At 38.4% G+C, this 23,422-nt stretch overlaps 1 protein-coding gene across 3 annotated transcripts in view; it reads left to right on the forward strand.

Annotated features, from left to right (window-relative positions):
- elmod1 (ELMO/CED-12 domain containing 1) overlaps nt 1-23,422 on the forward strand; it is a 68,208-nt gene that overhangs the window by 536 nt on the left and 44,250 nt on the right. For 2 of the 3 annotated variants that reach the window (XM_048532740.2, XM_059646633.1), the window contains exons 2-3: nt 6,918-7,063; nt 11,603-11,631. In XM_048532740.2, the coding sequence (XP_048388697.1) occupies nt 6,919-7,063; nt 11,603-11,631 (174 nt within the window). In that variant the 5' untranslated portion in view covers nt 6,918. Of the gene's footprint in view, nt 1-140; nt 214-6,917; nt 7,064-11,602; nt 11,632-23,422 lie in introns of all 3 variants that reach the window. The other variant, XM_048532739.2, reaches the window with a different exon arrangement.

Here is a 23,422-nt window from a genome sequence, read left to right on the forward strand (position 1 = left end):
CCACTTGTATGCGGATAGGGCGTATATGTAAGGCTGGGAATCTCCCGCGTCCGTATTTCGATGAGAGAAGAGTATCGGGGATAAATTACGTTTGTTATGTTACATATATATTAAGTACGAAGCGTTGTTCCCCTCTCCAGTCCTGACCGCAATGCGATGTTGTGGCTGACCGCCAGTGCTACGTGCCGTTCCCTTTCGGAAATTTAGCTTCGGGTAGGTTCACCAAATGGAGAAATTTGCACTCTCATTATATCAGATCACATACACTTACATGGTCAAGTAATTCATGATAAGTCAACAGTTTTTAATCCAATTTAGTGTACCTTTTATTTTATTGGGCTAATTATTTTAAACAAAAAGCTGCATCTAATGGAAATCGTGTCGTTATAGTTTTAGTCCACGAAACAATTTTAACGGGTTAGATAATATCTTGTTCTACAGAGCAGTTTATTTTTTGGCTTTGTTGCGGAAAATCTTATGTTAATGCTTAGAAATGTATTTGTAAACAATAATGCAACAATCCAAAAATGTCTTCATTATGTTATTTTTAATTAAGGTGCACAAAGGCAATGCTGATTGATTAAATCATGCAAATTGTGCACCGTGTTGCAGTGTTCAGTAATTCACACTTCTCACACAAAAGTGTTTATTCAGATGTTAAGGTAGGTGGTCTATTTAAAGTCTAAAATTAGAACTTAATATGCAGGCCTGCTTCAGAGCAGTCTTCTTTTGTCACAATCATGGATGATTTTGCACAAATATTTAAAATTGATCCAATGTGCATTTATCCTTGCAGAATTTCTTTGAATTTCACAAATACTGAACTAGTCAACTTCTAGCCAGGAATTCCATTTACCTTCTCTGGTATGACAGTGCCATGAGGGGAATTAGTTTTGTCACTGTTTTGTGGATGGATTTGATAACGAAATTATAACCCACCTGCCCGCAATTGCCATTATTACATGTCTGAAACTGCGGCAACTTCTGAGTCTACACGTGTTTACTTTTGGAATTTCAGAGATTATATTTTTCTTCACAGGATGCATTGTTGAACTCACTCCATGCTGAAATCTTCCAGAAACCACTGAATTGACCAGAGCGCTCTCTTTTACTGTTAGTCTTGCTTTAAAAAAATGTTATGAGAACAAATTAAATATTTTCTGTATTTGTGGCAGTGTGGTAAGTTAGTAATTATTTCTGAATCCCTACAGGCACTGAAAGTCTAATTTTATATTTGTGAATGTCAATTTTCTCCCTTAAAAGAAATTTATTCATAACATTTTAGTGTTCAATGCAATCACATATATCAGAATAATTTATTTCGCACTTTTTATTAAAACAAAATCAATAGTAGAAAATCCAGGGCATTTTACTTCCTAGTTTGCTGTCTGAGGGACTGCTTCATCGTGATTCGATGCTTATTCTGCTTAATCTTACAACTATTATTGAACGCCTAGAGAACTTTCACTTGGCATCAGATCCAAACTGATGTTGGGATAGGGAAAATCCACACTCTAGGGATTGCTAGATTTTTACCTCCTTTGAGGTCAATGGAATTTATTGCCATTCACCTTTGTCCATGAAATCAACATTGACATGTTGTCAGATAATAATGCCAGAGTGCTCTTTTTTTCATCTTGTCTGTTCCACCCATGCCAATTCAAAAACCATTCACTAGTAAGATAGAAATGTAGTGCAAGTAAAATCTCACTGTTTTGGATATATATTTAACAGCGTCTCAGGTTAGCAGTTCTACAGGCAATATAAATAATATAAATATTATTAAATAATTAATTAATTAATTTACTAAAGGATTTTTTTTTTAAATGTTGCAAATAGAAAGAAGTCGTCCTGCATTTTAACAAACTTGACTGGGGTAAGGGTTTGTATGAAAGGTAAGGAAAAAGGGTCTGGTACCAATGCAGGGTAATCACAGCAAGCATGTAAAGGAAAGAGACTGAGTATACAAACCCATGTCTATATCAGCAAAGACTCAAGACAAAATAAAAGTCTGTCTTAAGGCTTTTTCATCTGAATACACTGTAAATTTGTGTTGATACTGGAATTAAGGATCCTAAGAAGAATCAATGGTAATGATCTGATGGTCATTGCAGAAACCTAATTACACGTTGATGAAGGCTAGGAACTGATATTGCAGAAGATTTAAGCAGAAAAGAAAAGGAAATGGAGTGGTCCTGTTACTAAAGAATAATTTCAGTCCTGTGGTAATAAATGTTCTTTATTTAGTGGATCAAGAGATGGAATCAATTTGGTGGGGTAAGAATAACAACGGAAACAAGCCTCTGGAAATAGTCTATAAATTCTGTAATAGTAGCTGTAGTATGGGAAAGGGTGTAAATCATGATGTAATGTGGTTTATTAAACAAAAAGGTATTGCAATAATCTTTGGCAACTTTACTGTTTGCAGACTAGACAAATTAAATTGGCAAATCTAACCTTGAGAGCAAGTTGAGTGTATTTGAGATGTTTTCTTGAAACAATATATTGTAGAAAGAACCAGAGAAAGTAGAGATAATAAAGTGGAACTGGATGAACACAGCAGGCCAAGTAGTATCTTTGCTTTTGTGCTCCTCAGGTGCTGCTTGGCCTGCTGTGTTCATCCAGCTCCACACTTTGTTATCTTGGATTCTCCAGCATCTGCAGTTCCCATTATCTCTTATACCAGAGAAAATAGACTAGTTTAAGTTTAGTAATAAGTAATTCACTACATACTGTATTATTGAGCAATCTCATAGCAAAGAATGCTGTAGGGAATAGTAATCATTACATGATAAAATTAGAATTCAGTTTAAGTATGAGAAACATAGGTTTGAAATTAGTTTTAAACATTAGGACATTTGTAGAAGTATGAAGGTAGATTTCCAACAATGCACTAGGAAAATAGGTTAAAACTTACAATAGTTTACTTAATATCTAACTTAAAGTTTTATTTCATTGACAAAGACTCCAAGAGAAAGCTGAGTCATTTGTATTTAACCAATGAAGATTAAGCAGAGATAGAAAAAGCTTGCAATGCTGTGCACACTGTGACTGGTCAGAAGATTAGGGGAAAAAAGACTCTAGCATCTGCAGTTCCCATAATCCAGCTTAAAAAAACCAGGAGAAAATAGATTGACAGTCAGGAGTATAAAAACTGACAGTAAGTGCTTCTAAAACTATACAAAAAGGAAAAGCTTCTGGAAAATCCTAGCAGATTCAAAAACCACAAATGGAATATCCCAATCCAGATCACAAGACAGAGAACCATAAACCTGTTAAACAAACATCTGTAATTGGGACAGTGTTTGAATCCATCATTAGGGACGCAGCAGAACATTTAGAAAATCACAATCAAGCAAAGTGGACGTACATTGGAGAATTGATTAGCTGACAGGAGAAGAATAAGGTAAAATGGATCAGCTTTGGTAACATGAGACAATTGGAAGAAACTCTAACAGTCAGAATTAACCCACACTTGGCACGGTCGGAATTAATCAATAACATTTAAAATAGTTTCATTAAGAGGAAGTCATTCCTGACCAACTTGATTTAATTTTTCAAAGAAGTGACCAGGTGTGTAGATGAGGACAGAATGTTTGATGTAGTCTACTTGGACTTTAGCTAGGCTTTTGAGAAGGTCTCACATGGGAGACCAGTAGCAAACATAAGGTCCCATGGGATCCAGGTAAATTTGGCTAGTTGAATCCAAAATTGCCTGAGGGTCAGGATGCAGAGGATAATGGCTGAGATGTGTTTTTCTGACTGGAGACCTGTGGTACTTTATATAAATGATTTAGACTTGAATGTAGGAGGGGTGATCAGTCAGCTTGCAGATGATACAAAAATTGGTGGGGTGGAATCATGAGGAGGATGGTGTTAGATCACAGGAACAGATGGGATGATCAGTGACAAATGGATTTTTGAGGTGACGCACATGACTAGGACAAAGAGGCTGCGGTAAGATCATGTATGGTAGGCCCGTGGGAAGCACTGATGATCAAATGGACCTAAGGTCACAGGGCAGGTAAATAAAGTAGTTAAGAAAGCATATGGAATGCTTTCCTTTATTAGACAAGTCATAGAGTTCAAGAGCAGGGAGATTATGCTGGATCTGTATAAAAAGTTGGATAAAGCGACAGCTAGAATACCATGTGCAGATCTGGAATCCAAATTATAGGAGGGATATGAGAGCACTGGAGACTATCCAGAGAAGATTACCAGGATGATGCCTGGACTGGAAGATTTTAGTTATGAAGAGCAATTGAATAGACTGGGGTTGGTTTCCTTGGAACAGATGAGACTGAGAGGGGGGCATGTTTGGCTATATCAAATTATGAGGGGTATAAACATCATGGACAGGAAGAGGTGTTTTCTTTTGGTGGAGGAATAATGGAACTACTACCTTCGAATGGTTAGATGCTTGTTTTTGACTGGTGCAGACTTGCAGAGCCAAAGGGCCTTTTCACGTGCTATAGACCTCTAGGATTATGTCTGACTTCAGTTTGGCAAATTATAACCAGTGGGGTGCAACGGGAATTAGTGCTGTGGCCATTAATGGCGTAGATGAAGAGGCCATCAGACATAAGACAGGTTACCAGAAGTGTGCATTCAGCCGATTGAATCTTCTTAGCTGTGCAATGACATTATGGCTGATCTGATTCTCTCCAAATTCTACTTTGCTGCCTTTTCCCTATAACCCTTGATTCCCTCAATTAAAAATCTGTCTCAGCCTTGAGTATACTCAGTCACCCCCACCTCGACAGCCCTCTGCAGCTAGAATTCCACGTGTTCACGAACCTTTGTGAAAAGAAATTCCCCCCTCAACTCTGTCCTAAATGGACAACTCTTGTGAGAGTATATCCCCTGACCCTAGTCTGTCTCACAAGGGGAAACAACTGAGTCTTAGCACTCACTGGAATGAAAATCACCAGCACCATCTTTAGACAGAAGACAAGGTACAACTGGATACACCCATAATCTTATACACTGGCATAAAACAGACTTTCACACTGTCCCCAGCAAAGCAACTTAAAAGATGTTTATGTTCACTAGCATTATGAGAGACTCTGCAGAACTCGTGATGCTATGTTCTAAGACGAATGGTGCAATCTCAACAGAAACAAGCCCAACACGTACTTGACATCAAGAAAGCTAAATGTGCAGAAAATGGCATATTCAGAGTGCTGCAAACAATTCAGGTTCATATTTGAGGAACAGCTGTCCTCTGAAGAAAATCTAGAGTGATGATGTTGAAGGTGCAAAAGTTCTGGAACATGTCAGTCATATTCTGGAAATTAGATGACTTCAGATGAAATAATTTTGTGGACTTAAATTTGAAAGACAGTGGATACCTGGATATTTGTTTTACTTCAAGGGAGGTGGATAAAAGGACATTGGAATTTTTTTTTAGAAGACATTTCTTGAAAATCACATGGTTCTAGATAATTATTGATCTTGTTGCTTGAAATTATGTCAGTGAAAGCACCTGACTTTTCTTACAGCTAGGTTTACAACTGTCAGGTTGCACCGTGCTTTTGATATTGTTTTTGGAGTTGTTAGGGCCCAGTATGTTATTGGTGTATTTGATTTTCCCGCTTTGTACTTAACTCAGCTGGGACTCTTGTGTTACAGCGAGTGTTTCTATATCTAAGCTGGGAGGCCTGTGTTTGAGTTTGACCAACTTCAGAGTTGTGTCATGACATAACACTCCTGGACAAATTGGTTAAACTCAGCTGCATTTCTATCAGTTGGTACAAGATGGAGTTCAGCTGTTTTTACTCAGATAGAGAATATAAATAAAACCGGTTTGTGTGCACTTGTCACATGGTCCTCAGTTTTTAGCTGTTGAGTACCATGGTCAGAGGACCAGTCATAAACTTCCCTCCATTCTGAGTCGTTTGCCATTTGGGGATAAAAATAAAGGAAATTAGCCATTGGACAGGGAAGGGATCATTACAAAAAAAAAGGCACAGTGAAACATGAAGCAGGAGCAATGTTGGGATATAGCAGCACGATCAGGGATTCTGTTAACTGATTTAACAGTATCTTCCCAAAGGGAATTGAATAAGTAGTTGAAGAGAAAGAGTAGAGATTTTATGTGGAAAGAGCTGAACATGTGACTGAATTCAAAGTTGCATAGATTTAATGGACTGAATGCTGCAACGTTTCTAGGTTAGCAAAATAAGGCAACTTTTAAAAATTGACTATTTCAGAGAAAGGTAATAGTTGAAGACATTAAATGTTTTGACAACGATTAGGTTAAATTGGATAACGTAGGTTCTTGTCTAATGCTTAATCTTCCACTTAAAGATTGTTGCTTCCATCATGCTGCGAGTCGTGGTTAGATTGTCAATCTTCACAGATCATCACGGCACTTCCAGCAATTACAGATTTAATGTTCTGGACATTGTTGGTGGCATATCAGAAGGAAAATCTATATAGTTAATTTTTTAACATTGTATTTTCCTCATCTTATTTTCAGACTTCTATAAATGCAATTACTGGAGATGGGGGTAAAATACAGAACAACTGACACAGTGATTTTGAAACTAGAAATCATGTGATGAAACCTCTAGGATTGTCAAAACGCAGTTGCAGCCCGAACTCTGCTGACTATGCTACATAAAAGGAAAGCGAAGCAGATTAGTTAACTGTGTTCTGTAAACTTTTGCTACATCACATTAGGACACTCCCAGTTTTGTTGGAAAAGGGGATTCTAATATAGATTGCAAAGAATCTTTTTTCAATATCTAGTACATGTTCTTTTGTTTGCAAAATGCAAAAAGAACTGACTTCAGCATGGGTTAACATCCAATTTCTTTTAAGTTGTTGATTATATGTTGTATTTGTTGAATGGAAGTATCTCTTCTCTGGAACTATCCTTGAATTTAACACTTGTGTTTGTTGCTTGACTATAGAATGTTAGTTCAGCTTTGTCTATACGTTTACTGCAAGTGTCTGTGGAGGTTTCTCAAGTTTATCCTCCGAAAAATAACAGGAAAATGTGAGCTGCAGAGAATCTGCTACAGCAGGAAACCTGGAGCTCAAAGGACTTTGAAAATAGGTAGGTTTCAAAAAGCAATTTAATTTTTGCCTTTCTATTGAGACAAAAGACATTATCACCTCCATTTGTTCTGAAGTCATGTTTGTTCATGAACATTATCTCTCTCACTCCAAGTATCTTAGTTGTTTACAACTAACTTGTGCTTTGCACCTGCCATAGTGAAAACATTGCTACCACATAGTGCCTCCCTTCTGATATGGGAAGCCCATACAGAAGGAATTTTAAGATGCAAAATTCAGCTAGATTCCATTATTGTCCTTGAATTCTCAATTAATTGTATGCTATGATTATCTAATATATGTAAAAAATGCCATCTGTTCTAAACCTGTACAGCTGTTTGTAATTCATATTCCTATGGATTACCTGAAGCTACAGATACAAGTTGGGAGATAGCCATTGTGTGTGTAAGTTAAAATGATCTTCAGTTGCAACCAAGGAAAAGTGCTTGGCGATTTGGGGAACACATTTTTATGCAGCCCTCTATGGGTTTTCACCCTGAAAGTCTTCTGAAAGTCAGTTTTATACTGGAGTTCATTTTGCGATATGTTGTCTGTTGCTCTGAAGTGCCATTTCTTTTCATAGTTCCTGATGCCTCTACCTTCCTTTTCAAGGTGCTGTTGCAAACTCTTCACATTTGGCCGTCTTGCTGAATTCCTTATCCACATGTGTTCCCCAAAAAGCTACTTGCAGAGATTTTGCACTGACCACATACAGTGATAATCTTGAAGCAAAATTAGATCAGGCCCCCACAGGCATTTTTGACTGGTGTTCACGTGTGACTTACTAAGTTGATATGTTGCACTCAAATTAGGAAAAGTGGCTTTAACATTTGAATTGTGGGTGAGATAGAAAGTGAAGTAGTCAATCCAAAACTGAGGTATTAAATCAAAATAAAGGAAGCTAAACAAAAAAGTATGAGCAAGGAAGTGGCTGCAATAGACTGGGTTATTTTACCAAATTATATGATATTTGATAGGCAATGTCTAATACTAAGGATTGAATGTTCACTTTGCAACTGTTATACATTCCTTTTAGGCAAAAGAACACAACACGAAAAGTGGCCAAACTATTGCTTACAAAAGAAATAAAAGATGGACTTGAATCCAAAGATGAGCCCCCAAGTTGGTAGAAAAAGTGACAAATCTGAGGTCTGGAAGCATTTTAGAATTCAGTGAAGGAGAAGCAAGACGTTGAGGAGGGGGAGAAATCGAGTACAAGAAACATACAAGAAATATAGAAACTCCTCATTCACTTTTCCAGGTGTATAAAAAGAAAAAGATTAGTGAAGACAAATGTAGCCCTTAAATAAAAGCAAAATACTGCTGATGTTGGCAATCTGAAACAAAAGCAGAGTGCAGGAGAAACTCAGCAGCTCTGGTGGCAGCCATGGAGAGAGAAACAGAATTAGCATTTTGAATTCAAGATGACTCATCTTCAAAAATGTAGGCCCTTGAAGATCTAAAATAGGAGAATTAATAGCAGAGAGCAGGAAAATGGCAGAGCAGTTAAATAACTAATTTAATGCTTTTCAGAAGAATACATGCTTCCTAGAAAAGCTAGGGAAACGAGTATCTGTTGGGGAGGAGGAGTTCAAGGAAATTAATATCACAAAAAAAATGCTCATGAAATTGATAGGGCTATTAGTTGATAAATCCCCAGGGCCTGATAATCCACATGCAGGGTACTAAAGAAAGTGCCTGAGGAATTGGTGGATGCATTGGTTGTCACCTTCCAATGTTCTATACATTCTGGGGACTGGCAAATGTAACCCCACTATTGTCAAAAAGGAGAGAGGGGGAAAACAAGGAATTACTGACTGATTAGCCTAATATCATCAGTAGAGAAATCAATTTTGAGGATGTGATAGCATGAGACTTAGAAAATAGGACAGGATTACACACAATGTGGATTTATGAAAGGGAAATTAAGTTTGACAAATCTACTGGAGTTTTTTGAGGACAAAGCTAGGAAGAAAGTGAGAGAGAATCAGTGTGGTGTATTTGGATTTTCAGAAAGCTTTTGACAAACTCCCACAAGAGGCCAGCGTGCAAAATCAAAGCTTGTAGGATTGGTACAGATTGAGGATTGTTTCCAGTCTGTTAACCAAAGCAGGAATAAATGAGTTTTGTTTTGGAGTGGAAGGTAATGACAAATGGAGTACCACATTAATCATCCCCAGCTATTCACAATATACATCAATGATTTGGATGAAGCAATCAAATGTAATACCTCCACATTTCCTAACCATACATAACTAGATGGATTTGAAATTGTTTGGTGAGGAGGATGTAAAGAGCCCTCATGGTGATTTTAAACAAGTTGAGTGAGCAAATGTGTGGCTATTACCTATGCTCATGCTGATGGATAAATGTGAAATTGTCTACTTAGTAGGAAAAACAGAATGGCAGTGTATAATGGTGATAGTTTTGGAAGTTTCAAGAAAATGGGTTCCAGGTATCCTTGTTCCCAAGCAGCTGGAAAGACAAATGGTATGTTGAATGTCATTACAAGAGACTTTGAGTACAGGAACAAGGAAGCTTTACCACAGTTGTACAGGGCCTTGACGAGACCATGCCTGGTTTATTATGTGCAGTTTGGTCTCCTTACCCAAGATAAGATTTGACATGGATGGAGTGAAATGAAGGTACACCAGACTGATTCCTAGGAGACAGGTTTATTGAATGGTGAGAGTTAGGGCCACGTAGCCCTACATTCATTGGAGTTTGGGAGAATGAGACGGGATCTTATTAAAACAGACAAAATCTGACCGGCCGACATAATGGATTCAAGGTGATTCAGAACAAGAGATCATGAGCTCGTAAAATGTGGTAGGCTATTTCACTCTGAAACAAGGTGAAATGTCCTCACTAAAGGTGTGAATTTGTGGAATTCTCCACCACAGAAAGCTGAAGAGTTGAAGTCACTGAATATGTTTAAGAGAAAATAGACAAAAAGTGTCAAAGGGTATAGGGAGACAGCAGGAGTGTGACATTGAGATAGAGAATTAGACATGATCAGGCAGAGCAGGCTCGATGGGCTGAATAGTCCATTCCTCCTGTTTTCTATGTTTACATATTTCTGCCCACATTGTGCCCCCTAAAATGCCTTCACACTACTTTAAGCAATTTATTGAATGTAATATACAAAATTTGACAGGGGAAAATTAAAACAAAAAAGTAAACAACAGAATGTCTCAGATATGCAACATTTCCACGCTTATTGTATTGTCATTTTTCATTTGCAATAATGATCTAGCTCTAGTGGCAGTGCAAATTGCATTAAAGAAGTCTAATAAATAGACCTGGAATGAAGTGTAGTGAATGATTTGTTTACTCCATGTGTTTTCAATTTATGGCATTTAATATTTCATAAGAGCATTTAGTAATTGCAAAAAAAAGTCTGTCCTTTTGAAACAAGTTTGAAAACTTTAATGAAATTATGTCTTTGGACATCTTGCTAAACCCATTTGTAAAAGAAAAAACTCTTGGTTTTTAAGATTTACAAATGTTGCTATGCACACTGGGCAACAAAATGTGCGAGGCAGCAATCCTGCATGATGCCATCTGCCTCTGCCTGTTTAAAATGGATTGTGTGATGAAAAGGACTACATTCTCATTCCTTTGAAAACCATGGCTTACATTGTAGAGTGAAAATTAAAACAGGCAATACATAATTGAATCATGCCTGTATACATTACCTCTCACACTTCCTCGTGATTAATTCCTATACACACGTTTACCACAAAAAAAGTGTTAATTTTGTTATTCTAAATTTTCTGTGAATCTTTGATAAAAATTGGTTGAAAATGGGGAGAAACCTCTGAAGAATTTCTTAGGAATCTTCATCAGTGCGACTAAGATAGTTTGCATACAAGGCCTACAACACCATGAATATAATCCATTGTGCCCTATATTTAAGGGAGCTTGGTTTATAAAATTTGGTTGCTAACTCTTTCTGCTTGGCAAGTCTTCTGGCATAGTGACAAACTGAGATAGCTGCCTGAACAGAATGCCTATGAACATATTGTGTAGGTGATTGTCATAAGACCGAGATCACAAGGCTCTAAAAGGAATTTAGGATATAGAAATAGGCACACCAGAGTTATTGATGACTGTGATAGCTTGCCTTTTACCGTGCATTGAATTTGTATTAAATTCTAAAATTAGTGCTTTGTAAAGATAATGGAAATTACCTTGGCTTTCTCGTTGGATCTGTTAATTTGGCAAGTATTAAGAGAAAGAAGTCAGTGCTTCCATGGCCAAATCAAATCCAACAGCAAAAGCATTCTAAAATTTTGATTGCAAATGAACCTAGTATGAGTGATGCAATAAAATTAGAGTTGTGAGAATGTAGTTATGAATTGCAATGAAATCATGAGAGGAGATTGTAGCAAATACATCATTTAAACATGGATAATAAAATGAAAGTCAGTCTGATCTAAGTGGTATGCTGCTTGGGAACTCCAATCCAGCTCAGCATGAGTTGTGACTACACTAGTTTGTATTGTAGAATAACTTGATTTCTTTATTTTCTTACCAGAGGCATCATTAAAGTCCTCCAAGAATGAAGTAAGTAAAATACTTCTGGCATTCAATCTATGATTATTAATTTGTAAGGCAGAAAGTGGGAGCAGGGTCTGGAGTTGCATAATCAGCCATGATCATATTGAACGGCAGAGCAGGCTGAAAGGGCTGAATGGTCTGCTGCTCCTTTTTTCTGTGTTTCTATGTTCAATTTGTGCTGCAATGCCAATATATCTTTCCAAAGATGCAATGTCCATTTCTCCATCTGATTTAAACAGTGCTTTGTATGCCATAAGTGTGACTTCTAGCCCTTCTTATAATGTCATTTTTTAGATATGAAATTCACTGCGCCAGTTCTGGTGTTGGAACAATCTGTTCATATACCTGTCCCACACCTTACTTCCATCAGCCTTTTTGGGACCTCCTCTGTTTCCAGCTTTTTACTGTTTGGAAGCTATGCTGTTAGATTGCTTTTAGATCCTAAGTAGATAACCTCACATTTTTAAATATATTTTCCGCAGATTTTTTTTACATTTAATTAATTTATCAATATCTTTTTGCAATTTTATACTGATGCATATACTGCTTACTCATTACAGTGCCATGTAAGATTATGGTAATGGGATGGATAAAAGGCTTGATAAACCATGATCACACTGAATGGTGGCATTGGCTCAATAGGCTGAAGGGCCTGTTCCTATTCCTATGTTTCAACACTGTTTGGAACAGCACCTATCCTTGTCATCAGCAAATATGAAGGTTTTTTGTTCATCCTATCATCTAAGTCATTAGGGAATACAGTGACTAGTTGAGGCCCTGAAACACATCTTGATGGGACACCAGTAGTCACATGCTGCCAGTTGGGGTACCTGCCAGTGTCCCTACTCATTGGCTTAATGCCAGGAAACAATTTCTTAACCAAGTCAGCAAAACCGCTTCAAACCCATGAGTTTCATTTTCAGTCAACAGTCCATTACTAATACTCACTACAAACACATATAAATAATATCTATACACATTCCTGAGTTTTTTCAAACTCCTAATTGTTTTGGAAAAAAAGCAAAAGAGTTGAGAATATTGTAATGTGAATATTGTCATGAGATAAAGTTATAACATTGTAAACTTCTCACATTAACTATTGCAATAAACTCCAGCAGTGATTTTCTGTCTAACATGGGCGACGTACGGGGAGTCCACCTTTAAAGTTGATTCACTTAAAGTTATTTTACGTTAAAATTGTTAGTAAAATAGGGACAATATATCTAAGGTTGTTTTCTACCTGTGTGACCTATCTTCTCGTAAGAACTTTACCCATACTTCTTCTCCCATACTCTGTTCCCAATGGCCTTCTTCCTGTTCCTGCCACTGCTCTCAATCCCACTTTATCATTCTGTCCTTTAATGTTCAACACTGTAAAGTTCTTACCTTCTAAACATCTGCTGTCAGGTTTTGCTGCCACCTTGTAGTCTGAATTAGGAATGAAGCCCTGGGCTATACCAAGTGCTGAGAAATGTCCTAAGTATATAACTGTACAATATTTCTGTTATATTTAGTGCTTTGTTGTAATGATTTTTTTTAGCCAAAAATATCTGCAAGAACTTGACTCTAGATTTGATTCCTAGAAAAACCAACATTAGTGCTTTATTTAAAGTTGTTTCATTTAAAGTTATGATTTTCAGGGACCAGACGATAATTTATGTAAGGATTTCCTATCCTCCTGGTATTATGGTGAGAAGGAGAGCGCATGTTGACTTTTTGTAGTTTTTGGTCTTTTGGCTTCTAATTCTTTCCCCTGTGCATATCTTCTTAGGTGTGGATGATTTGTCTGTCCTACAAAAACAATGTCAGAACATCTTTCACTCTGGTTATTATCTTTTTCTCAATCATCTTCAGCCCAGTGTGAAATCTTGACCAACCAGTTGTCTTTTTTATGTGGCTTTACACCATAACATAATGTCTTTTCACATTCACTTATGTCTCTTACTATTCCAAAGTCTTACCTTCCAAAGAGGCCAAAGACAACATTCCAATTGCCGACTTTTGCACACACATAGCTTCACTAAAAAGACTAAAGCTCTTCACTTTTTGCCATGACTGAGTTCATCCTTAAACACAAAAGGTTCTTGTGGTCCCAGTGCCTTGGCAAATTTCCGTACTGTCCTACATCTAAGTTTTCATGCTTCGCTGACAAAAACTTTTCATAAAATTAACCAATATCTTTAAGTACTGAAGTTCCTAATGATAGCCTTCTGGTTAGTAATTTTAATAATCTACTGGATATGGGGAAATTATCCTTATTGACCCCTCACAATTGATTTCTGTTTAACCTAGCTCTTCCTAATAGGTGCACTAAATTGCACTCAGCTTCAGATTGCCTCACTTCATATCCCTTTATCACCTTTCTTGAATAAAGAGGTGTGCAATTTACTAACCAGAAGCATACTTTCAAAATTGGGAACTTTGGAGTGTAATAGTTAGGACCTTTTTTCATGTGCTCATCTATAATCTTTAAAGTCGTGGGATAGAAGCAATCTCATTTTAAGGATCTATGTTTTGTACCATTATTTTCTTCATCTAGGTTTGGCTTCTGTTGATTTTGAGGAGTTCCTTTCTCTGAATCATTATTAGTTTTTTGGAATTTTCAGCATGCTGATCCTTTGCTCAACCATATATACTTGTACAAACTAAATAATCAACATGCCTGTCATTTCCTAATTTTCACTTTGGAGTCAATTTGGAGACTACAGGGCTATTCAGACCCTGACCTCATTATAGCCTTGGTTCAAGCATGGACGAAAGAGCTGAATTCCAGAAGGGAGGTGCGAGTGACCACCCTTGACATCAAGGCCATGTTTGACTGAATGTAGCTTTGTTGAGAACTGGGGCAAAAGTCTGTGTAGGTTGAGTCTTAACTAGCACAGAGGAAATCCCTGTTAAATGTTCTCAGCATAGTCATTTCCAGCTGCTTCATGAGTGAGCTTGCCTCCAGCATAAGGTCAGAAGAACAGATATTTGCCACTGATTGCACAAAGTTCAGGACCATTTGCAACACCTCAGACACTGACTGAAGGAGTAAATGTACAAATCTGGCAGTACCTAGACAATAAACAGGTTTGGACTGATAAATGATAAAGTAACATTTGTATCACATAGATACTAATCAATGACCATCTCCAATAAGAGACCATTTGATCATTGCCCCTTTTCATTTAATTGCATTGCCGTCACTGAATCCCCCAATATCAATACTGACCAGTCACTGAACTGAACTAGTTATATAAATACAGTGGCTACAAGAGCAGGTTAGAGGCTAGAAATCCCGCAGTGAGTAACTCGCCACCTGACGCCCCAGTTTACAAGGCACGAGTCAGTAGAATGGCTGGATGAGTTTGGCTCCAAAGTCACTCAAGAACCTTGACACCATCCAGCACACAGCAGTCCATTCAAATGGCACCACATTGACGTACATTCACCCCATTTTTGCACACAGGAGCAGTAGTCTGTACCATCTAATTCGGCAAAAGTCCTTAGACAGCACCTTTCAAACCCACAATTGCTATCATCTAGAAGAGCAGGGGAAGTAGATACATGGGAACACTACCACTTGTAACTTCCCTTCCAGGCTACTCCATCAGCTTGACTTGAAAATATATTGCCAATCCTAACAGTTGCTGTATCAAAGTCCTGGAATTTCATCCCTGAAAGCGTTGTGGGGATACTTGCATTGAATGCGCTCAAAAAGGCACTCACCCCCACCTGCTTGAGGGCAACTTGAAATTGGCAATAAATGCTGACCTGGTCAATGACACTGAGATCCCATGAATTAATTTTTTTTTAAAAAGCCCACATTGCTCCTGACCACTCTTTTCCCTACCTTTCTATTCCCGTTAGCCCCCACAAAATTACTACTTTTAATTCTTGTCACCACCTGTCTTTATAGTTTCCACTCTGACCCCTGTCCTAACCCAGTTTGATAGAAGCCCCCGTTCCAACAGTAATTACTTGTTTTTTTTCCCCAGAACTGGTACCAGTGTTACACACAGTGAAACCCCTTTTCCCCCAAACTATTCCACAAATTGCACAAAAAAATCTGTAAAACGATTTCCACGTGGTTTGAATAATAATGCAAAGATCACAGCCCTTCAGGTCCTATTCTTTAATCTGAGCTGCTGGTTGCTGGGAATCTTCAAACGGGACCTTACTCCTACTCTTGTCTGTTACTGGTCTCAATGGATCACAATGGCTGGATCATCTCCTCATCTCTTCAATAGACTTTTGAGCCTACTGCCACCTGGTACATAACATACCATGAGAGACTGTCAAACATACTTATTGAGGAAGCCATCTGCACTCCAATTATAGAATTCCTTACAATTATCCCACTGACTTACATCTAAATTTGGATAACCCAATGTGCTATATCTTGGTTGAAGTTATTCATCATGTTTTATTTATTTTTCACTCTGTAAATTTTATTTGCTTATTCCACATGTTAATATGAAAATACTACATTTAAAAAAAAAATTCTGCCTGGACCTTACATAGATCATGAAAAGGATTAGCGCCAAAAGAAATTTTCTCATCTGCATTGAGTTCTTGCCAAATTTCCAACATTTGCAGCTGCTTCAAAACACTCTTTTCGTAACCACTCTGCTGCATAATCTGTTTACTTACTACCTGCTTTTTATTTTCCACTAAGTTAGGTTTGTTCTATTATATCTTTGCTGTCATTGAGCTAATTTTTTTCATAATTAAAGTGTCAAAACATTTTTCCTTAGTTAGCAGTTCAATAGACTACATATAATCAATTACAACACAAAGTAGTACATTGAAAGTTCAATTAAATTTGGAACAAAACATTTTCTAATTATTTACTTATTAGTAAACAAATATAAGAAATTAGAAACTCAACAAATCTGGCAGCATTTGAGGGGAGAAAGCAGAGTTAACGTTTCAAGACTGGTGATCCTTCTAATACAAACTTGTTACCCTACAAGTTAAAAGAAAACCAATATTTTATGACAACAAAGCTGGAATTAATCAATTTGATCATCCTGACCCCTCGTTTCTTTGATTGCATTCGATTGTGTTATCTTGAATCCATAGAGTGTGTCATACGCAGTCTCTGAAGATCTGGATTTTTTGTTTTATTTTAAAAGAAATTAGAAATTTGGTTTCATAGCACCTGTTCTTTTGGATCCTTACGGATGATGGTAGAGTCCTAAGGTATAAGCTATAGTGCACATTTGCACTTTTTACGTGAAGTATACCAAGTACCATCGTATGCAGGTGTTGGTGTGCATGCAGTAAGCATCCATCAGAGATACAGAGCCAGCAGGTCATGATTTCAGTTAGTCTAAAATGGTGATCTGATACCAGGTACTGCTATTCTATAGCTCAATGGTCCAGTCAACGCATGATCTGAAGCCATGCTCAGCAATGTGAGCTTAAAGCACTACGAATGTATACAGTCAACACTTTTTTAAAGGGATGATCAACTACCTATCTGTATGTTTTGAAGTTTTCTATGATTGCTTCAAGTTTGAAAAGACTACAAGGTGTAGTGTGACAGGTGCTGAAGTATTTTCTCACGAACTTTCCAAACCGGTTTCGGCCAGACGTGGGAGGAGAGTATGATTTGGAAAATGAGCACAAGACGTGTAATGAGATGAGGTAAAAGAGAAAGAGAGATAGGAACCTCTCTGGCAGGCTTGTACACAAATAATTAATTCAAATAAAATCTCATAACTGCAAACCCATGTATCAGAAATTACATATAGTACTCTAGATTAAAAGTTCACTTAAATTTGTAATTCACTAGCAGCTCTTCATTGCTTACATTCTCTCTTTTACAGTTTGGTGGCGCGCAAAACTTACAACAACATAAAGTAAATTCAGAACCAGATTTAGAAATTAACTCATGTCATATTGTACCCAGTTATAATCTAGTAATTCTTGAGTTTCCTGTGTGCCTGTCTGTCTTTGTGCTTTTGTGACTCATGGTTCTACACAGTGCTTTCCCGGTACCCGCCACGTAGCTTGTGGAAATAAATTGCAAATGATTTGGAGAGAGTGATGGAGGGTGTGGGCAGAATGACAAGTGCCATTCTTCAAGAACAGAAGACTGCCACTTGCCTGGAGTAGCCCCTCGGCAATCCTAGTATTGAACTGGACAGATTGCTGGATGACTTTAAAAAGAGTCACTATGGCTTAAGTCTGAGTTTGCATAAATTCCATAGCTGTGTTCAAACCTTCACTGGAAACTGCTTGTCTACGTGGAAGTTAAAATGTCGGCCACTACACAGTGCATCTCGATTAGATCTGCTTCGTATCGAGGAAGTTAACCACCATTTCCATGCTTGAAAGTAACTCTAGACTGTACAGACTCTTGTGACAAGGCATTCAATTCCTTCATTGAATGCAGTCTTTCTGGAGGACTTCACAATGCATCAAGTATTTTGTTGTGAACACCATCAGCAACGTTCTGAAAATTTGCCAATCAAAATCATCAGTCTCCTGCAGCAGAACTTTGTGCAACCTTGATCTCCAATGAGCTGAACTAGAATCATGTTGCCCCAAGTTTTCACTGCAGCACTCTTGTATAATGTCTCACTCACTGTGCAGATCAAGCCTCAAAGCTATCATCTAAGAAAAATATAATTTCAGTATTCGAGCCAGTGACACCCAGTATGAAATCAAGTGGTGATCTATCTTCAGTATGATTGTCTTGGTCTTCCTCCTCTGCCTGACCAGGTTGCAATTTTTGATGTATCCAAAAGGAAGATAACGTAGAGATATAAAACAAAGTTTCTGGAAAAGTTCAGCAGGTCTGGCAACATCTGTGAAGGAAAAAAAGAGGTAACACTTCGGGTCTGGTGACCCTTGCTCAGAACTGATGGTGGCTGGGGAAAACATCAGTTTATATGCAGAAAAAAGGGGAGGGGATTGGGGTAGGGAGTAAACAATAGGATAGAGCTGATGAGAGAGAAGAGAAGTTGGACAGACAAAGACGATCATTATCAACTCTTCGTCCAACTGCTCTTCTCTCTCTTCAGGCTCTATCCTATCATTTACTCTGTACCCCATCTCCCTCCTCTTTTTTTTCTGCACATAAACTGATGTTTTCCCAGCCACCATCAGCTCTGAGGAAGGGTCACCAGACCTGAAGTGTTAACTCTTCTTTTCCTTCATGGATGCTGCCAGACCTGCTGAGCTTTTCCAGAAATATTGTTTTTGTTCCTAACTTAAGCATCCACAGTTCTTTCGGTTTTTATTTAGCATAGCAATAAAGTTAGCCTGAGGGACAGGAATTAAAGTAAAGGTACATATTCATACTGTTTGCAATTATAATTCAAGACAACCTTGAATGAGGCAACAGTGGGATGTGACAAGGATTAGGGATGAGGTTGCTGTTATCTTTGGTTTTGGGTGTATTGCTGGTCCTGACCTCAGGAACAGTCACTTCAATGATTTTGAGCACCATCTGATTCAAAACGGTGAGGATGTGCAGTTATCATTTTGGCTGTCTTGTTGGCTCTTGCTTCTTTCAGTTCTGTTCAATTTCTTCCTAGAAGAAAAAGATATATGTCACTCATTGTTATACAATATGCTTTGGTGATATAGTTGTCATGGTGGAATTTGTATCAGTGTGTGCAAACTGAGTGATGTGGTGCGAGGTTTCCAAGCGGGCTAAGCTTGAATGAGTGAGATAGAGCATATGCATGTTATGTACGCAATGTGATTCAGTGTTATGCACAGATAAGTAGTAGGTGATTTGAGCAAGCTAGCAATGTGAGATATAGCCTTTGAAGATAGATATAATCGTTAATTGTGTCCACTGTTGTGAAGTTATGAAATTAATGGTAACACCGCTTCCAGTTCCATCGACTGAACACTTGGCAATTACCTGTCACGGGTATCTGCTTCAGTGTCTTTTCAGCATGAGAGTTCTGCAGATAAAAGATGGGAAATCACATTCCCCATCTTCCTCCCCCGCCGCCACTTTCCATGAATGTCTGAATCCTGAAGCCCTGTGTTTTCCATGTGGAGTTATTCCTTTCCATTTCACAAATTGGATCTATGGGTAGAAGAACTCCAAGAATCTGCTGTTGCTACAGTACATCACTTCTTTAAGAAATACAAAGTCAGTTTAAGTAGCACAGCATAATACTAATTTTGGATCCTAATTAGCATCCTGCTAATGGGTGCAGCCATTCAATACTGCATTTAATTCTAGCTACATGCAGCAGCTAGCACAAATTTGTTGTGGAACCTGACCTATATTCAAATGATTAGGATTCATTACACAGCATGATCCTGTATCCTTTGCCAGGTACTATTAATTTTTGCCCCCATTGATTGTATCAAAATTATTTGTGTACACCAAGAGAAATTGCAACAACATAACAGCAGATAAATGCTATCACTTATATGCTCCTCGTTCATCACTTTGGCTGCCTATTCACCAACTGTCTTAGTGATGCCAATGTTTATGCCATGAAAACCATCTTACAGTTTGCTAGTATTTCTTGTCAAATACTGTTAATAGCTGTTATATATGAACCTTCTGGATTATCCTATCTGGATGCTTTCGAGCTAAACCTGTATCACATGCTTAACATGCTAAACCTGGCAGTTTAGTAAATGATTAACTCACTGATGGATTCACTTTTTTTTAATCTAATTGATGGATTTGGTTGTTAAATCCACCCATTAGAAAGTGGCCTTTTCCAAAAGTCCATGAGTCAAAATTTTCAAAACATTAACAATTTTGAAGGAATTAGTGAATGGAAATACCGTTAAGAATCCAGTCTTAGTCAGATAGCTGGAGCTTTTTGGTATAGTTTGGCTCTCCATAAAGTTGTAAAGCATGGAAGCAGACCCTTCAGTCCAACTCACCCATGCCGACCAGACATCCAAAATTATTCTAGTCCCTAGCCTGTAGCTTTCTAAATCCTTCTTAGCCATGTACCAATCAAGAGGCCTTTTAAATGTAATTGTACCAGCCTTCCCCACTTCCTGTGGCAGCTCATTGCACATACACACCACCCACCGTGTGAAAAAGTTGCCTGTTAGGTCCCTTTTAAACCTTTTCCCTCTCACTTTAAACCTATGTCCTCAAATTTTGGACTCCTCTACTCCGGCGTGAAGAACTTGACTATTCACCCTATCTATACCCCAAAAGATTTTATAAACCTTTATAAGGTCACCCCTCAGCCTCTGCTCCTGGGAAAATAGCCCCAGGCAATTCAGCCTCTTCCTATAGTTCAAACCCTTCAACCCTGGCAACATCCCTACAAATCTTTTCTGCACCCATTTGAGTTCAACAATATCTTTCCTATAGCAGGGAGACCAGAATTGAGCATAATATTTCAAAAGTGACCTAACCAATGCTTTGTAAAGCTGCAACATGACATCTCAACTCCTGTACTCAATGCACTGACCAATAAAGGCAAGCGTCCCACACATCACCTTCAGTATACTGTCTACTCGTGACTCCACCTCCAAGGAACTATGAATCTGCATGCCAAGATCTTTTTATTTTGCAATACTCTCCAGGACCCTACCCTTAATTGTGTAAACCCTCCCCTGATTTGCCTTACCAAAATGCAATACCTCATTTATCTAAATTGAACTCTATCTGCTACTTCTTGGCCCAACTGATCAAGGTCCAGTTGTACTCTGAGATAACCTTCTTCACTGTCTACTACACCACCACTTTTGGTGTCATCTGCAAACTTATTAACCATTCCTTCGATATTTACATCCAAACCATTTGTATAAATAACAAAAAGCAGTGGACCTAACACACATCCTTGTGGCAAACCACTAGTCACAGGCCTCCAGTCCGAAAAACAACACTGTACCACCATTCTCTGTCTCCTACCTTCAAGCCCATTTTGTATCCAAATAGCCCTCCCTGGATTCCTTTTGATATAACTTTGTTAATCAGTGTACCATGCAGAACCTTGTCAAATGCCTTGCTGAAGTTCGTGTAGACAATGTCCACAGCTGTGGCCTCAGCAATCTTCTTTGTCACTTCTTCAAAAAACTCAATCAAGTTAGTGAGACAAAACCTCCCACACAAAGCCGTACTGACTACCCCAATCAGTCCTTGCCTTTCCAAATACAGATAAACCCTGTCCCTCAAAATACCCTCCAACAACTTAGTAACCACTGATGTCAGGTTCATCGGTCTATAGTTTCCTGGCTATTCCGTACCACCTTTTTGGAATAATGGAATTACATTAGACATTTTCCAGTCTTACGGCAACTCACCCACGGGTATCAATGATGCAAATCTCTAAGTAAAGAGCCCAACAATCACTTTCCTAGGTTCCCACAAAGTTCTGGTATACAGTTAATCAAGTCCCAGAGATTTATCTACCTTTATGCATTACAAGACACCCAGCACCGCCACCTCTGTAATATGGACAGTTTTCAAGATATCACTGTTTATTTCTCCACATCCTCTTTCTTCCATATCCTTCTCCATAGTAAATACTAATGCAAAATACTCATTTAGTATCTTACCCATCTCCTGCAGTTCTACACATAGATGGCCTTGTTGATCTTCAGAGGTTTGATTCTCTCCCTGGTTACTCTTTTGCCTGAATATATTTATATTTGTAGAATCCCTTTGGATTCTTCTTAACCCTATTTGCCAAAATAATTTCATGCCCGTTTTTGCCACCTGATTTCCTCTAGAGTATATTCCTACTGACCTTATACTCATTGAGGAATTCATTCCATCCCAGCTGTCTATACCTGCTCAATGCCTTTTTTTCTCAACCAGAACTTCAATTTCTCTAGCCATCCAGTTTTCCCTACCCCCACCAGTCTTGCCCTTCACCCTAACAGGAACATACTGCCCCGGCCTCTCATTATCTCATTTTTGAAGGCCTCCTACTTTCCAACCATCCCTTCACCTGCAAATAGCTCCTCCCAATCAACTTTTGAAAGTTCTTGCCAGTACCGTCAAAATTGGCTTTACTCCAGTTTAAACGTTAACTTTTAGATCAGACCTATCCTTTTCCATAACTGTTTTAAAACTAGCAGAATTATGATCATTGGCCCCAAAGTGCTCCCCCACTGACACCTCAGTCACTTGTCCTTCCTTATTTCCAAAGAGAAGGTCAGGCTTGGCTCCTTTTCTAGTAGGTACATGCACATACTGAATGAAAAACTTCTTTAGCACAAATTTCTCCCCATCCAAGCCCTCAACACTATGGCAGTCCCAGTCTATGTTTGAAAAGTTAAAATCCCCTACCGTTACAACCCTATCATTGTTACAGATATGTGAGATCTCCTTACAAATTAGTTCCTCAATTTCCGGTGTCTACTGGGGAGGGAGCCTCTAGTACAATCCCAACAAGGTGTCATCCCTTTCTTATTTCTCAGTTGCACGCAAATAACTTTGCTGGATGATCTCCCAGGCATATCCTCCCTAAGTACAGCTGCAATATTATCCCTAACCAAAAACACCACTTCCCCTCTTCTCTTGCCTCCCTTTCTATCATTCCTATAGCGTCCATACCCTGGAAGGTTAAGCTGCCAGTCTTGGCCTTTCCTGAGCCAGGTTTCTGGAATAGTTTTGATACTCCGGTCTTATGTTCCCAACAATGCTCTGAGTTCCTCTGCCTTACCTGCCAGGCCTCCTCTTCTTTTCCCATTCAATTTGTGGGATATGGGCTTTGCTGGCTGGCCAGCATTTATTGCCGGTCTGTAATTGCCCTTGAAGGTGGTGGTGAGCTACCTTCTCAAACTACTGCAGTCCACTTGCTGTGGGTAGACCCACTATGCCATTAGGAAGGAAATTTCAGGATTTTGACCCAGT

Source organism: Stegostoma tigrinum, chromosome 6, assembly GCF_030684315.1.
Source record: "Stegostoma tigrinum isolate sSteTig4 chromosome 6, sSteTig4.hap1, whole genome shotgun sequence".
Classification (NCBI taxonomy): Eukaryota; Metazoa; Chordata; class Chondrichthyes; order Orectolobiformes; family Stegostomatidae; genus Stegostoma; species Stegostoma tigrinum.